General features: G+C 32.0%; 1 protein-coding gene across 6 annotated transcripts in view; it reads left to right on the top strand.

Annotated features, from left to right (window-relative positions):
• LOC127738002 (sodium-coupled monocarboxylate transporter 1-like) overlaps window positions 1-18395 on the top strand; it is a 78212-nt gene extending 59817 nt beyond the window's left edge. For all 6 annotated transcript variants that reach the window (XM_052249006.1, XM_052249002.1, XM_052249004.1 and 3 more), the window contains 6 exons: window positions 837-907; window positions 2371-2457; window positions 6155-6378; window positions 13147-13247; window positions 14167-14285; window positions 17949-18395. In XM_052249006.1, coding sequence (XP_052104966.1) covers window positions 837-907; window positions 2371-2457; window positions 6155-6378; window positions 13147-13247; window positions 14167-14285; window positions 17949-18101 — 755 coding nt within the window. In that variant the 3' untranslated portion in view covers window positions 18102-18395. The remainder of the gene's footprint in view (window positions 1-836; window positions 908-2370; window positions 2458-6154; window positions 6379-13146; window positions 13248-14166; window positions 14286-17948) is intronic.
• Window positions 18396-18730: the final 335 nt, after the last annotated feature.

Here is an 18730-nt window from a genome sequence, read left to right as displayed (position 1 = left end):
TCCTGTTGAAATAATGAACTACATTTTAGGGATCAAACATGGTTCTTACGGCACCTTCTCCTCTACCTACAAAGTTAAAACTACTGCAAAGATATTAGATAATCAATATATACAGAAATAATATTAGAAAGTTTGGAGATCAGTCAAAGTATTTAAAATCCAATTCATCCCTAGTACTTCAATTTGAAGTAACTTTCCATTTCTATATCTTTTTAAAAAGAACAATTATTACTTAAATCAACCAGGTTTTTACTTTTTTTCAATTCATACAAGTATATATGCCACAAATCATGCAGTAACGCAAATTATAAATATAATATTATATTTAGAATTAGTATTGTATTGTTATGATAACAATATCAATCATTTGTCTATTTTTATTCAGGAGTATTTTACAGATTCCAAGCTTCTAACTAATATTTCCGTTTTCTTAACTGAAATATTTTACTTCTTATAATTTTTTTTTAAAGAAACAAAAATGTTTAAAATTCCTCTTAGATTTGATAAATTTCCAATAATTACTCCGTCCGAAGTACAAATAAATGTAGAGGCAAGTTTAACGATCAAGTCCGATTTTCAAACTTACCAGCATTGGTGGCCTTGAGCTGTTCCATTCTCAATTTTATAATGCAACACAACCTTTTGTTGATATGCAAAAAAAAAAAAAAAAAAAGATATTTTCGTTTCAGAAACAACCAAACCACCTGTAACTTTCAAATCATTTTGCACAATTACATGAGCATTATTGTTATAAATTTTTCACTTGGAATATCTATTTGTTGTATAGGTTTTCATAACTCTGTGTTTATTTATTGATCTATTTCCATAAATTTCAGTGGTTTTCTTTGGAGCACTTGGTGTTGGTCTTACATACTTTCTGAAGAATGTCAAAGGAATCATTTCTCAGGTACATATATCTTAAACAAAACCATGCTCGTGTGTAATAAACGTTTTCAATTCATTTTGATTTTTGTTTTTATTGCAAGTCTTATTTAGGATAATAGAGATGATTTTTCATTTCCTATCGTTAATTATCTATTTTTAGATGGTGACGTTCCCTTGTCACTATCTTATGGTGTTTATATATCTCAACTTTTACGATTCGCTCGAGTATGAAACAATGTATTAGATTTTAGCGAGAGAAATTTATGTATTACTGAAAAATTATTACACCAGGGTTTTCGATATCATAAACTAGTCAAAACATTTACTAAATTTTATCATCGGTATAAGGACATCATTCGTAAATATAACTCAACATGCAGACATCTTATACGTTCGGGTATTTCACATCCAATCTTTTATGGTAATATTCTTAACAAAGCACAAAAATGTCAGTATTCACCTCAAAAGCTAACAAAACCTTTAAACAGACTTATTAAGAAGGAATATAGTTACGATACTGTTGTCTGGTCATTAAAGATTGCATATTTTGGCTTTAATATTGATTCACTTATAGGGTCTTTGCATCGGATTTAACACATTTATTATAAAACCAGTTGTTGGCATGACATGGGTTATGTTCTTCTCATATATTTTATGACGGTATAATACTAAACCCCTAACAGGAGGGATTGTGCCTGATATTCATATGATGAAGACATAATCTTTCAATCAGTTTAATTGAGGTCTGGAGCTGGCATGTCAGTAACTGCTAGTAGTCTGTTGTTATTTATGTATTATTGTCATTTTGTTTATTTTCTTTTGTTTCCTATTCTGACATCGGACTCGGACTTCTCTTGCACTGAGTTTTACTGTGCGTACTGTTGTGCGTTTGTTTTTTCTACATTGGCTAGAGGTATAGGGGAGGGTTGAGATCTCAAAAAACATGTTTAACCCCGCCGCATTTTTGCGCCTGTCCCAAGTCAGGCCTTTGTTAGTCTTGTATCATTTTTAATTTTAGTTTCCTGTGTATAATTTGGAGTTTAGTATGACGTCCATTATCACTGAACTAGTATACATATTTGTTTAGGAGCCAGCTGAAGGACGCCTCCGGGTGCGGGAGTTTCTCGCTGCATTGAAGACCCATTGGCGGCCTTCGGCTGTTGTCTGCTCTATGGTCGGGTTGTTGTCTCTTTGACACATTCCCCATTTCCATTCTCAATTTTATTATTGACGCTATCATTCCGTTGGATCTAACACGTACGTGTTAAAGTGACAATTATATTCCTTTAAAAGGTAGATCATGCACATTCAGTTTGAATTTTGAAAGCATTATTCAGAGATCGATAAATGTCATATATCCAATAAATAGCACATTGTGTATATTTCATTGCTTGTTTTTTATGCATTTAAACAAATTGCAATCTTTATTTGAAGAACTAATCGTATTACTATCTTGCTGTAATTGAAAAAATTTATATAATGCAGATAAGCACTAGTTTTACATCAGCCATCAGTGGGCCAGTTACTGGACTGTTTTTGTTTTCTGCATTTTATCCGTGGGGAACCAAAAGGGTGAGTTGAACAAATTGATTAACGTAAACTACTTTTTACTTTATTGCATTCGTTTCCTGTATGTTATTTTTTGTCAAATTTTACTTACGGCATACGAATGATCATTAATATACATAACATGGTGTCGTCATACAGAATATTTCACATCTTGCTTCTTTTTCTTTGAAACTTCACATAATATATATAGAATACTAAAGTTGATATTTTTGTCATTGCTTTGTTTATAAATGTAACGCACATGGTGATTGAATAATAATTAATTGTTAACAAAAACTAGATATTGACAATGCTCCCGCCCTTTTCTGCTCTGCCATATGCATGAGTATAGTTCCACATATTTTAGATTTTACAAACAGTGATTTTGGCATACAACTTGAAATTGTTACGCTGTCTGTAAGACACAAATGATGTCCCCGCTTGACCATAGGAAATTATAAATTTAACACTATGCATGATGATGTAACTGTAGGAGGAAATAGCCGGACAAACCATGATCTCTTTATGCAGCTAGTACAAAAAAAATGACTAAGTCATACTACCTGTCATTTTCAGAATATTCGAAAAATAAAATCAAAATCCTGTGGCCATGCACACCTCCATTATAGGTTTGAACATCCTACAAAATATTAAAGCGGTATCTCCAAAACTGTAGGAGGAGCTAGCCGGACTAACCATGATCTCTTTATGCAGCTTGTACCAAAAAAATGACTAAGTCCAACTACCTGTCATTTTCAGAATATTTAAAAGAAATCAATATCCTGTGGCCATGCACACCTCCATTATGTGTATAAACATCCTACAAAATATTATTTTTAGCTGTACCTCCAAAACTGTAGGAGGAGATATCCGGACAAACAATGTATCCTAATCCGGACGGACGGACGAACAAACGGACGGACGAACGGACGGACGGACGGACAGGGGTAAATTAATATGCCCCATACATTTTGTCGTGGGGGAATAAAAATAAGTTAAAACCGTGATCTAAGTGCAATAGACCAAATTAAAAGTGATCAGATTGATTGATTTAGGTCTTTACTTTTTGTGTAAAATTTTAAAATCAAATAAACTCAGACGTATATTTTTATGTTTAGTTTCCTTACATACTCGGGTTTTCTGCTTTAAAATTCCATCTCTAAAGTTTCTATTGGCTATCTTTAAACATTACCTTTTAAACTGAATATTTACCCATTACAAACAAGGAAAAAACATTCTTCCAATTATCCATACCCAAACACACTAACTTTTTATTAAATTGATACCGTAAACACACTTATTTTGTTGTTGTTTGGCAGTGACGTTGTTTCGAAAATTATAAAACGTTAAATTCACTCAGATGTAAAATGTAGATAATTTTGACCTTCTTTAAAATTGAAGGCAATACATATTCCTGCAAAATAAAATGAACGTAATGCGGACAGGACATGGATGAGTATCTAGAGTCGTGACGATTTCAATCATAAAAACCATTGAATTTCAATCGGACAACTGTCAAGGCTAACAAAGAAGGTATTTCGTTTTAATTCAATCGAGTCATATACTAAATGATTTGCCCAGATATTTGTCAGATACTAGAGACCCAGTTAATGTCAATGACAAAGATCTACATTGTTTAATGTATGCTGATGATATTGTTTTATTATCTACATCAGCTGAAGGACTACGAGAAAAGCTGGGAATGCTTGATAAATTTTGCAAAGATTGGTGTCTCAATGTGAATACTAATAAGACAAAGGTGCTGATTTTCAACAAGGCAGGCAGATATGTAAAACAGATATTCACATTTCAGAATATAAATCTGGAATGTGTTTCAAAATACAAATACCTAGGTTTATATTTAAGCTCATCTGGTTCATCCAGTTATGCTCAAAATGAACTATACAAAAAATCCCTGAAAGCTCATTTCAAATTAAGGAAAGATCTTTTATCACTTAATCCTGATGTAAAAACAAGTATTCATGTTTTTGACCACACTGTAAAACCTATTTTATTATATGGTAGCGAAATATGGGGGATGTTTAATTCTCTTTCCTCTAAATGTAAGAAGGAAGATATATCTTTTGAAAAATTATATTCAGGTTTACCCTGTGAGAAACTTCATATAAAATTTTGTAAATTTATACTTGGGGTACACAAGAAAACAACAAATGCTGCAGTGTTATCTGAACTTGGAAGATTTCCAATATATTTTAATATTATAAAAGGAATGTTATTGTACTGGTATAGATTAGAGAATTTAGGTTATAATTTTCCTCTATTAAAAGAGGCATATACACAATCAAAGACACTACATCACATGAATATAACATCATGGTATGGTTCAATAAATGTTGTTTTTAAAATACTTGGTATTGACTATACAAATGCCATAAATGCTCCATTTTGTGAATCCAAGCTATCAATATTGTTTATTAGCTGTTGGAAAAAAACAAATAGATAAATTTTCAGACAGTAAACTGAAAACCTACCTTTTATATAAAACAAATTTTGGTTTTGAAGTTTTACTAAATTACGTGTATCTTCTCATAGATTACAAATAGAATTAGGTAGATATCAGGGTATTCCCCGAATTAACAGAATATGTAATAAATGTTCTTCCAATACTGTCGAAGATGAGGCTCATTGTCTATTTGATTGTAACAAATTTGAGGATGATAGAAATTGTATGTTAGCTAGTATTGCAAAATATAATTCTTATTTTAATCATATGAGCAGTCAAAGCAAAATTATCTGGTTATTTAGTGTAGAAAATGTTGAGTTACTTAAAATAATATGTAATTTTATATACAAACATCTTCCTTAGTGAAGATTAGTTAAAGGAAATCTATGTGTGTATATACATTTGATTGGACATAGAAAATTATATTCATCTGAATATCACAAACATACTAGCCGATTAAAAAAAAAAAAAATAATTGTTAAGATATATTATTTATTCAAATGTTCTCTTATATCCTTGAGGCATCGTCCCCTGGTATCAACTGCATTCAAGTTACCTATGATGCTTCCTTGTTTGCTTTTGATACAGGTAGGAAAGAGACATTTACACACATTTTACATGCCTATGGCCCATAAGGTATCGCCCCCTGGTGTCAGCTGCCTTTAGGAAACCATAATGCTTTCCTATTTGCTGCTGACACAGGATGAGTCATGGACATGCTTAATTTCTACTTTCTTTTTGGCTAATTATTATATATTTAATTGATCCAACTTTTTGTGTACTATACATATGTGGATATCTATTTTTCTTTTTTTTCTTTTTGGGCTGCTTGTTTGTTATCTATATCAACCACACTTGCAATAAAATGCATTAGTATTAAAAAAAAAAATACTGTAGATTCTTTATCTACGTATTCTTTAAGAACTTAAATAGTTCTCGTTTAACTTTTTTTTTTTTTTATCTCATTGTTTGTATTGTATTATGAAAAATTATTGATGTTGTAATGTTTATGCCCTTTGGGGCCCATAATTGGAAATAAAATATCTTATCTTCTCTTATACTTTGTGCATATTTGTTTTTTTTTGAAATTCTATAAAATTGTTTGTTCTGATTCTTAGGCAGCATTTTATTTGCATAAACATATTAAGACATCTAACCTCATTCCCATATCAAAGTCCTTCATATTGTTGAAAACATGATGGAAACAGCCTTTGGTAAAAACTTCATTGTGATCTTTGTGTTTGATCATATTTGTAGAGTGCTATTATTGGTACTTTGGTGAGTGTTGCGCTAGTATTCTGGCTTACCTTAGGACAAGCAATGTCAAAGTCACTTCGTAGAGCAATACCACTTTCTTCAGGACCAACAGATCAGTGCTACCATAATTCATCGATGATAAGTGTGCATGGTGTTTCCAATTCTACAGTAGGATATTCATATTTTACAACAGAAGATCCACTTTCTGTTGAGTCAACAGAACCGTAAGTGTAAATAAAATCAGCAATGAAATATCTTAAACATCAATGTCCTCGCCCAAGAAAGTAATAATGGGATAAAGGCGATAATTACGTCAAAGGAATGTCGTAGATTGGAGGTATTGCGGCAAGTCTGTGGGTTTGTAATACACATTTGTCTCTGTTGTGGTTTTATTCTTAGTAACTACGTTGTTTGAAAATAGTAGTTTTCGATGCAGTGGTTGCATGGTGAATTATATATTTGTATTGATATAATCAATGCTTTACATTAGTCTTCTCTCACTTATATTCCAAAGCATAGCCGTTTCCTAAATAATGTTTCCCGTTTTTTTTTTTATAGAAATCAAACATTGTATGACGGGGCTGTGAGGTTGTTTTATAAATTATATCCCACATATTTGATTGAATAAAAAGTTCACTAAACAGGTGCCACTAGTGGAGCAGGATCTGTGTATCTTCCCGGTGCAACTGAGATCACCAGTTTTTGGTCGGGCTCGTGTTGTTCAGAATTTAGTTTTCTCTGTAAAAGTTTGTGGACTTGATTGTCTTTTTGTGGTCGTCTTTCGTGTTTTTTTTTGTTTTTTTTACTTATACGAGTTTTGAATGTCCTCGTGGTATCTTTCGCCTCTTATATAATATGTCCTATCCAAGATTGTAAAAAAGATATGTCTAAACATTGTGTGTAAAACGAAGCATCAAACATAAAAATGAAGAATTCTGACAATTTATACAAATTCTGGCGCTTCGTTTCTTGCACGTCCGCAATATTTTTTTTTTTCTGTTCGGTAATTTAATTGGTTGGATTCACTTCGTTTTGTGATATTTGTGTATAAATATTAACCGGTTTTTCATCGAAAGAAGCAAAGAGTTTATTTTCATTTTACATTTTACAGAAGATTAAGCTTATTAAGGTCATATTATTATCTATGAACGTGTTTCTAAAACGGCTTTAGAAAGAATATCGAGAGAAAAAAAAATATATATTCCTTTCACAAGCTGGCCCTTGTATAGTTGGCATATGTTTTAACTTAAGGCGACAGTAGTTTATCGATGTTCAAATCGATTAGGAAGAGACTTATCTATCAAGGTAAAACACAGAAACTGATGGAATTGCATGAACTCTAAAAGGAGCGAGACCTGGTGCGTCGACAGAGTAGTTACTCCTGCTTGTCATGAGAATACACTCATTTTAAATGTCACAATCGCCAGAAGGACACATTCGGTAAAATTACAGATCAGAACACTATTCGGATATCTAAAGATCGAAGACTGCGCTAGTGAGTTGAGACACCGACACAATGTTCCAAATCATTTTGGTGAAATAATATTTGCGAATATAGAAAATAGATATTGTATTTCAAGTTTTCAGTAATCAAATTGTTTTCTTGTATCTTTGTTGGTAATCATTTACATTATGAAATATTTTCAACAAATTAACAAATTAAGTAGTAGGTTTGGTAGTAAGAGATGTCCATCAATGTGCTAAGATGCCGAATCAGTACACAATAAGCAAATGGCGGCGACAAATAACGTGTTGATATTCATCCTCTTGTTCTTTGTTCCATTACCGTATTTGTGTAAACTATTTGAGTTTTAATAAATTAAAATGAGAATATTACTAGGAATGCAGCTTTCCATCGCATTGTAGATTATGAACTGCTGAAACCCAGATAAAAATATATTTACATAGATGACCCTCTTTAACTAATAGGTCAAAAGCAAAGACTGAACTCATTTGATTTTGATTGTAAAAGATGACAACCAATGTGCTTAGATGGAGAAACCAGTTCTCAAAATTCAAATGGCAGCGACGACAAATAACACGTTAATATTAATCCTCTTGGTATTTGTTCCATATCCGTGTTTGTGTAAACTTTTTGAGTTTGAATAAATTGAAATGAGAATATTACTGGGAAGGCAGCTTACCATCGCATCGTAAAACTATGAACTGCTGAGAATCGAATAAATATATATTTACCGAGATGACCCTCTTCAGCTTTTCTTTTTATTAAGTGTCCAGAAGCAATGACTGGATGTATTTTAAAAGATGTGCATTGTAAGTCGTCACTAAATCAATATGGACCTCTCGGGTTGAATTTACGCTTTATAATATTTTCATTCAGAATTGCTGTACATCATATGTACATATATTTAAGATATATATATTTAATATACGAGTGGAATTTATTGAGCCTTTCTATTCATTTATTGACAAATGTTACTGAATTTATTAGGTAAAAATGCAATGGATGTTTTAACCTATTTAGCGTGGACTTATCTGGTGAATATATCCATTTTTTTTTTTTTTTTCAAATTTCATATAATTGATTAGATACTATTTTTGATTACGAGCATGGGCCCAGCTATGATTGTCACATATCATTCATGCATCATGCAGTTGTCCAGTTAGAAGGTTATTTCACTGGTCTGAGCTCGTTCCTTTTTTATGCCCTGTGCACGTTTTGTCTCATATTTTGACGCACTGCCTTTTATGTATAGCACACTCTATACTGTTATCCTAAATCTACAGTGTCTTTTATTACGTTGATGATGTTTTTATTTCGACGTTTCCTGTTGAATTTTATTTCTATGAAGAATCGTATTTAGATTAAGCCAACACAATTATATGGAATAAAATTGAGAATGGAAATGGGGAATGTGTCAAAGAGACAACAACCCGACCAAACAGCAGAAAACAGCCGAAGTCCACCAATGGGTCTTCAACACAGCGAGAAAATCCCGCATCCGGAGACGGGCTTCAGCTGGCCACTAAACAAAAATGTGTACTAGTTCAATGAAAATGGACGTCACACTGAACTAAAACATATATAAATGAACTAAAATTAAAAAAAAACATACAAGACTAACAAAGGTAAGAGGCTCCTGACTTGGGACAGGTGCAAAAATTTGGCGGAGTTAAACATGTTTTGTGATATCTCAACCCTCCCCTTATACCTCTAGCCAATGTAAAATAAACAAACACACAGCAATATGCACAGTAAAACTCAGTTTAAAAGAAGTCCGAGGCCGATGTCAGAAAAGGTTACAAATGAAACTAAGCAAAAGGACAATGATACATAAAATAACAAAGGACTACTAGCAGTTACTGACATGCCAGCTCCAGACCTCAATTAAACTGATTGAAAGATTATGTCTTCATCATATGAAAATCAAGCACAATCCCTCCGTTAGGGATTTAGTATCATACCATCATAAAATATATTGAGTAGAACATAACCCGTATCATGCCAACAACTGGTTTTAAAACAAATGTGTTTATTTCCGATGCAAAGACCCTATGAGTGAATCAATATTAATACCAAAATATGCCATCTTTAATGACCTGACAACAGTATCGTAACTATATCCCTTCTGAATAAGTCTGTTTAAAGGTTTGTTTAGCTTTTGAGGAAGATTGGATGTGAAATACCTGAACGTATAAGACGTCTGCATGTTGATTTATATTTACGAATGATGTCCTTGTACCGATGATAAAATTTAGTAAATGTTTTGACTAGTTTGTGATATCGAAAACCCTGGTGTAATAATCTTTCAATATTACAGAGGTTTCTTTCGTTAAAATCAAATACGTTGTTACATACACGAGCGAATCGAACAAGTTGAGATATATAAACACCATAAGATGGTGACAAGGGAACGTCACCATCTAAAAATGGATAATTAACAATAGGAAATGAAAAATCATCTCTTTTATCATAAATTTTGGTATTAAGCTTCCCAGTTAAAGATATAGATATCAAGATCCAGGAAAAGGCAGTGTTCATTGTGAGTATTGGCTTTATTTAAAGTCAGTTCAGCAGGATAAATCTCTTGAAGTCGTCATTATTGAGAGCCAATATATCTAAAAGCGTTACTAAATTTTTGTATCAGATGTTGTTTCGATGGGTCTTTGCTGATTTTAGTCATAAATTGTAACTCATAACAATACAGAAACAGGTCCGCAATAAGTGGTGCACAGTTAGTCCCCATTGGAATTCCGTTAACTTGACGATATACGGAATCTCCACAGCGAATAAAAATGTTATCTAGTAAAAATTCAAGGGCAGTAATCGTATCAAAGCAGGTCCAATTGACATAGTTCTTTTGTCTGTTGTTACTAAAAAATGACCTTAAAGAGTTAGAACATATATATTCGCATTCTGACTTTTTAAATGCCCATTTAATTAGGTGTGTGAATTTTATCTTAATAAGATTATGAGGCAAAGTGGTATATAGGGTAGAAAAATCAAAACTTTGAACAGATTCAAAATAACCAATATAAGCATGCAATTTATCAAGTACATCCAACGAATTTTTATACGACCGCAAAAAAATTTTGTGGTCGTATATTAGTATGACGTTGGCGTCGTCGTCGTCGTCGTCGTCGTCGTCCGAAGACACATTGGTTTTCGCACTCTAACTTTAGTTTAAGTGAATGGATCTCTATGAAATTTTACCATAAGGTTCAATACCACAAAAGGAAGGTGGGGATTGATTTTGGGGGATATGGTACCAACAGTTAAGGAATTAGGGGCCAAAAGGGGCCAACAATTAGCATTTTTGTAACTTCCAGACATAACTTGTGTGTTAGTGTATGGATCTCTCTGACATTGTTCCACAAGGTTTCATATCACAAAGGGAATGCTGGGATTGATTTTGGGGGTAATTGTCTCCAAATTTTAGGAATTGGGGGCCAAAAAGGGGAAAAAAACCAGCATTTTTCTAGTTTCCAGACAATAACTTGTGTTCAAGTGTATGGATCTCTCTGAAATTGTACTGCAAGGTACCATAGCACAAAGGGAAGGCTGGGATTAATTTATTGGGTAATTCCCTCAAAATTTTAGGAATTAGGGGCCATAAAGGGGCAAAAAAAACAAGCATTTTTCTAGTTTCAGGACAATAACTTGTGTGTCAGTGTATAGATCTTTATGAAATTGTACTGCAAGGTTCCATATCACAAAGGGAAAGCTGGGTTTGAGTTGGGGGTAATTGCCCTTAACGTTTATGAATTTGGGGCCAAAAAAGGGCCAAAAAACAAGCATTTTTCTAGTTTCCAGACAATAACTTGTGTTCAAGTGTATGGATCTCTCTGAAATTGTACTGCAAGGTACCATACCACAAAGGGAAGGCTGGGATTTAGTTTGGGGGTGATGAATCATAAGGGGGTTCAAAAAATTTGGGGGGGGGATTTTTTTCCTTTTTTTTTCTTTAAAATTTTCCATTTTAAATTGGTTATTTCTGATTTATATATAAAAGCAAATAATAATAATATGGTTTGAATTGGGAAATTAAAATTTTTTTAGTTCTTAGACCACATTCATTCTGTGTCAGAAACCTATGCTGTGTCAAATATGTAATTACAATCCAAATTCAGTGCTGTATCAAGCTTGAATGTTGTGTCCATACTTGCCCCAACTGTTCAGGGTTCGATCTATGCGGTCGTATCAAGCTGCGCCCCAGCGGAGCATTTTATTAACACTCCAAACGTAATTAATTCCACTATTTTCAAATGCCTTATTTGAACAATTTATTACCAGGTTTTTGATTGTCCCATGTGTACTAGTACGTAGAATAGACGGGTTAGTAGTGGAACAATGGCTGTAATGGCGTTAACATGATGTGCAGTTCACATATTTCTAGGAAATTACTTCTGACAATAAGGAAAACAATGGTTAAGGTAGATTCATGGTATACCGCCATCTTGGATTGTACTATCGCAGTACACTATCACTCTAGTTATTTGCCCTAATCTGCAAATTTGTAGACAGATGTGCAAATTTATTGATTAGACAGTTTATATATATGAAGAAAACTTGCTGATTTATTGCATTATCCAAAATATTTAAACAAATACCAAACATTTGTGTTTTAGAATAAATTGTTTCAACTAATCAATTTTAGGGGAGATAACTCTTTTAGTAAAAATTTATACTGGACTGATAGGGAAATTTTTTATTTTTACTTGTAGCAAGAAAACAAGTTCGGTGACACCATTTTTTCTTTTTATTTTCTTAAAACATATTATAAAACCTATCTTCTCACAATTTATTTTAAAATTCTATCTCATAGATTTCTTTTTATGCACAAAAATGTGTTTTTTCATGATCATTCTAACCAAATTTAGGCAATTTTCAACGACTCATAGCTTGAAAAATAGCACGGTGACCCATCCGTTTTATTATATTTTTGAAAAGAGCATAGTAAAATCTTCATTTTGGCAAAGTATAAGAAAATTCTGTCTCGGGAAACATATACCTATGATCTACCTTAAGTATTCCCTATGGCTGTCAAGCTCTTTAACTAAGTAATTGACTTCGAAATCAGTATTGTTTCATAAACAAGTTTCATTTATAGTCACACAGGTTGTTCTTTTTTTAATTATTTAATGTAAGATAATTATATCCCGATCTTTATCCAAAAATTTGAAACTTCATCTTTTACCTACAGATAATTATATTTTTGGAACATCTCCGTAAATATAAATACTGTTTTGTTTCTTGCACAGCACTGTTTTCATCGGTTGTCCCAATTTCAATGATCGGATCTAACGCGTTTTTAAATATTCGGTTAACAAATATTTATCGTTTGTTTGTCTATTTATCATTAATTTACAACATATGCTTTTACAACTGTTTGATTTTAAACACGTCTTTCTCATTTATACTCAAAATTGAAGAAAAAAAAACATTCCAAAATAAACACACTAAACCACATAACGTAAAAATATCCCAACAGTCCAAATATATTATCATGAATATTCTTTTTCCATTTCAGGCAAGGTTTAGATAAATACTATTCTATATCATACCTATGGATAAATGTTTTGGGACAAGCATTTACTTTATTTTTTGGGATCATAGCAAGCCTTATTGAAGGTAAAGACATAATTTAGATTCTTTTTCCTTGAGGGTATGACTTTCAGGGCATATTTGGAGGATGAATGTGCCTCTTAATGAAAACCCAACACGAAGACAACTGGAAAAGAATTTAAACATATACAACGACCTACCCTAAAAGTTCCAAAAACGCAAACGGACAATGAAAAACCTTTAGTCGAAGAAAATTAAGACAACAGTAGTTTACCGATGTTCATATCTCGTAAAATCGATTAAGAGGATAACAAAGAAAAACTGACGTAATCACATGAACCAAAAAAAAAAAGAAGAGAGACACAGTAAAGGCAGTTATTTTAAACTTAGCAATTGATAATCAAACCATTTCATTTGGCATTAACCACATTTAAAAAAAAAACAAAAAAAAAACGTACTGGTTTAAAATACTCTCAATTACCGAAGACTAGTAGATTTATTGCGAAATCGGAAACTTTTTCTTAACTGTGGTGTTGATTTTAAAAAAATCTCACAATGGATTTAATGTAAAATATCTTAATATATTTTAAAAAAAGTAATAGTTTTTACAACAATGCTTAAAGATTAGCAGTTACAGAAGTAAAGACCGACTATTATGATAAGAAAATACTGCTAATATTAGAATAAATGTTTAATTTATGTGTAAACCTTTTGTTAAGAAAAATCAATGGTACCTAAAATCCTACCATTTATATATAGAAATAGAAAAAAGAAACGTAGAAGACCTCTGGTGTGAACAGAACAAAAATATTAGTTTCAAGATACATTTACTGGAACTTATGAAATTTACATTTGACAAGACAAAGAAAAAGAAAAACATTATAAGTAGTGAATTGTTGTATGTATATCAGCAACTTTTGTTAGCGACTTGGAAGTTGAAATGGAAACTTTAGCGGAATACATTAAAGTTTTGTATCTTTTAAAGGTGTACCATCATCCGAATCTGTAGATGTGAGATTTGTTTTACCATTTTTTGACCAATTCTTTCCTTGTATCCCAAAACGAATTAGGAAAAGACTTTATTTTGGAGTTCCTTTTGATAAGGTAAGATTATATAAGATGGAAGTCGTACATGAAGTTCTTGACAACAACTTGTATAATTATATCCACCTTAAACTTATAAAGTTCACTAAAATTTAAATGTTTAAACGTCTACTTTTCTACATTGTTGTATTGAAATTGAAAGTCACGTGATAATCTGCTAAAAGTCGAGCATCGCATTAAGTCGAAAGTGGTTCAAAAGTCGTAATATATACCCGTAATATCTCAATAAACAAATGAATACCTAAAATCAGGGCGGAAAGCCCGAAGGATGCTGGAAATGGAGCTGAATGTTTGATTTTCATAGAATTTCTAATACCTATAGCTGTTATTAGTTAAATGACAGTCGGAACACAAATATGTGTGATCTGTGACGAATTTATACCAAACAGAAGCTAGCTATCTGTCATTTTTAAAATGCTAACACAGGAGAAACATTTCTATTTAAGGATTTATTCTTCTGATGTTTCAGTCTCGTTGAAATCTCGTTCGGGAATTATTTCCAAAACGTGATAGAAGTCGAAAATATCAATGAATTTAAATAATGTTATAATCAAACTAAACTCTGTGAAAAAATTGTGTACTTACAATTAGTAGTTTTTGAGTAATAAAATTTTCAAATTTTATAACCAATCCGGTCAGTCTCATCAACCATAATGTTGGGAAAATGGGTGAGGGGTACAAAGAAATGATTTTACCAAAAATATGTACAGCCCATATCATTTTTTTCTTTTCAAAATTCTTAGATATGTATTTTTCAATCATTTATAATAATAGAAGTTGAAATAATATGGTTTTTGTTCTAAAAAAAAAGAGAAAATCCCAAATTTACAAAATTGACAGCATGGTCAATTTGACACGAAAAAGCAAAAAATTTTATAAAACTTTCTAATATTAAGGTAATAATTAGAATTTTTTAATAATTTGTCAAAATGTAGTTTTTATCATGCTTTTTCCAAAATATAATAAAAAGTATGGGTCACCTGACTTTTTTTCACGCTACATGTTGTGCAAAATTCTCAGATTTCGTATAGATTATGCATGGAAAATTCAATTTTGTGTGATAAAAAGAAAACTACACCATAGAAGTTTAAGATAAAATGTGAGAAGATAGCTCTTATAACATACTTTCAGATAAGAAAAAGAAAAAATGGGGTCACCGGACTTGTTTTCTTGCTACATATTAAAATAAGTAAATTCACAAAACTTTCTATTATAAAAATTACTTTATCTGAGTTATCTCCCCTTATGTGGCAAAGTTGAAAAAAAATGAATCAAACAAAAATATTGTTTTTTTTAAGAAAATACAGCAGTAAATATGATAAAAGACATAATTTTCTATATAAACATAAAAAGTCTTACACATGAATTACACACTACTCTCAAAATTTGCACATTTCATTAAAGATCTAGACCAATTGTTATCTGCTACTTCAAAATCCAAGATGGAGGAATACCCCCCAGCCAACTTTAAATTCTATCTATAGTTTTTTTTTAAAGTAAGATTTATTCAGATGCATCCACTTCATCTTTAGTGAAAGTATGAAGAAAAGTTTAATTGTGATTTTTTTCATGATAATAGCCCCAAAACGGGTAAAAATTTATGAAAAATGGGAAATATTAAAATTTGGTACTTTGAAAATGTTACCTTAGTAAAAAAAGAAGTGCATCACCATATGATTTTTTCTTCATCAATTACTTTCTTAAAGTCATATAAACCCAAATATCAGGTTAAGAAAAAAATTTTAATTCTAGAAATTTTTGGCTCCTCAGAGGTGTACATCCTTAAATTATGTATTGAAGACTTGATATTGAAAAGAAGTCTATAATTATGTTATTACAGTATAAAATAAAAAGGTAAAACAACAAAAATACCGGACTTCAAGGAAAATTGGTACAAAACGGATAGTCCCTTAACAATTGGCAAAATCAAAAGCTCAAACACATCAAACGAATGGAAAACAACTGTCATATTCCTGACTTGGCACATGCATTTCCTTATGTAGAAAACGGTGGATTAAACCTGGTTTTAAAGCTAGCTAAACCTCTCACTTGTATGACAGTCGCATAAAATTCCATTATATTGCCAACAATGTGTGAACAAAACAAACAGACATAATAGGTAAAAATGTCAAAAATAGGGGTACAGCAGTCAACATTGTGTTCTAATCACAATCACTATAAAACAACCAAATATGTCAACAAAGAAAAGCAAATTGGCGTATAGACAAAGCACATACGCAAAAATGAAACACAAGAATACAAAAAATGACCACAGCACAACAACACAATGGCGGGATGTACAAGTACCGAGCCACGCCTAAAGGATATTACCAAAATCGGACAAACAGTAAACGTTAATAATTTACAAAGACAAATAAAAGAACACTATAACAGGTAATTAAGATGATAAACAACGTCAATACCTAGAATCAAGACCATCATGTATTATTTGTGAAGTTGATAAGGAATATTTATCAACAAAGTCTTGGTATCTTCCGATGAACTTTTTTAGAAAAAGGACGAGACGTTCTTTGACATAACCACGGTTCGTCAAATTTCTGCCCAAACACTGGTGACGTTTTACAAAGTCTGAGTAGCAGCTGCAAGCTCTTGAATACCGAAATGTTGGGAAATGTTTATCCCATATGCAGGTGAAGTTGGTAAATTGCTACTAAGGCGGGAGAAATTGATAATTTCAAAATTAAAATCGTCTCGTTTGTCATAGATTCTGGTACTGAGATGACCGTTTATGTCAAATTCGAGGTATAAGTCTAAGGCGGAGGAAGGCGTATCTGTTGTTTCCTTAATGTCTAGTTCTGGAGGATATATTAATGGAACCCAATCAGAAAAGTTTTGATGTTTATGGAAAGAACATCATCAATATATCTGAATATAAAATTAAATGATCTGGCTTCTTTGATCTTCTTGTTTTTGACAAGTGTCTGAAGGAACTCCGACTCTTATGAAAATAAGAAGAAGTCGGCAAGGAGAGGCGCACAAAAGACGATGAAAATAACTTTGAATAGGACATTGACATTTTAGATTTACCACCAACGAAATCTAAACCAGTTGGGAGAGCCGATTGACTGATCCAATAGTCCTACACTTACTGCTCCGTTAAATGATGGATTTACAATTTGTGTCGGGTTGATAAATTATATACTAGTATTATATTAAACATACCTATCCAAAGGTCAAATTTATGACAAAAGGGAAAACTATAGCAAAAGGATATTCAGATGGAATGATAATAAAGAAATCCACGGCATGATATCCAAAAAGATGTATGGGCGAGTTATTTTTCTGGATTTACCTTCACCAGAAATGCTCAAACCACCAAACAAAATCAAAACCAGGGATGATGAATAACTAAACTCGCCAGGAGCTATATGATCAAAACTCAGTTAGGCATTGACAATTGCATCCTATGATATTTCCTTATTTTAAGACACAGTATAAGTATTGATTATATTACAAAGCTTGTTTTAGTTTACTATGTGTTTAAGAAGAGATAATTAAATAAAAGTGTATGCGCCGATAAGAAGTGACGGGTGACAGTCTCTTACTCATTTGAATAGCTCAGCTGGCACTTCGGACCGCGTGAGCTGAACATTTTTATATGACGACATGACGTTTAACTATGGTATATTTATTTAATTGCAGAGAGAAATTATGTTGGAAACGTATGGTAAAGACGAAACAGACGTGGCTACACTGAATAATCTTGGAAAAAAGAATGAATCTTCAAAAATAGAACTGTTATCTTTTCAAAAGGAAGATAAGTTTCGTACAGATGAAGAAAAAACGGTCATTTAAGTTTGATTTATACGAGTTCAGACTCAACGTAACCCCATGGTTCTTCTCACAAGACAGATATTTTGTATACACATAATAATAAAAGTGCATAATATACATTCAATTCTATAGAGTAGTTTAATACAAAATTTCAATCCTGCTATCTATGATGAGTTTATTTGTATGTGTGTTTGTGTGTGTGGTTTTATAATGCATGAACAAAATGACTGTGTCACTTCAGATCACTCATGATGAACTGGGTTAATTTTTTAACCCAAAAACAAACAAATAAAAGTTTTACAACTTCTAGAACTATATAGTGTACTGTTCTTATTTTGTCCAAGTTGGAAAGGGACATACTATTTCTTTGAAAAGTTGTTATCTGTGTTTTTATTACTAGCATGCATTTGTTAGTGTTGTCAAATCAACTGTAAGTTTTACAAGAAACATATTGATTTGCCACTGGCTAAATCGTAGTTTTTGAGAGATTACCTCACTTCTTTATAGTAGATCCAATAAAATGAAAAATGTGAATAACGTCGGAATATCAACTTATATTAATACATGATATTTCCCTCTTTTATGCTACTTTAAAAGAACTTGCATATCGAGACATCCGGAACATTTCATCGACTTGAAAAATAACGACT

Source organism: Mytilus californianus, unplaced genomic scaffold (genome assembly GCF_021869535.1).
Source record: "Mytilus californianus isolate M0D057914Y unplaced genomic scaffold, xbMytCali1.0.p SCAF_4, whole genome shotgun sequence".
Classification (NCBI taxonomy): Eukaryota; Metazoa; Mollusca; class Bivalvia; order Mytilida; family Mytilidae; genus Mytilus; species Mytilus californianus.
Note: the sequence above shows the minus strand (reverse complement) of the source record. Positions and strands in the feature narration are given on the sequence as shown.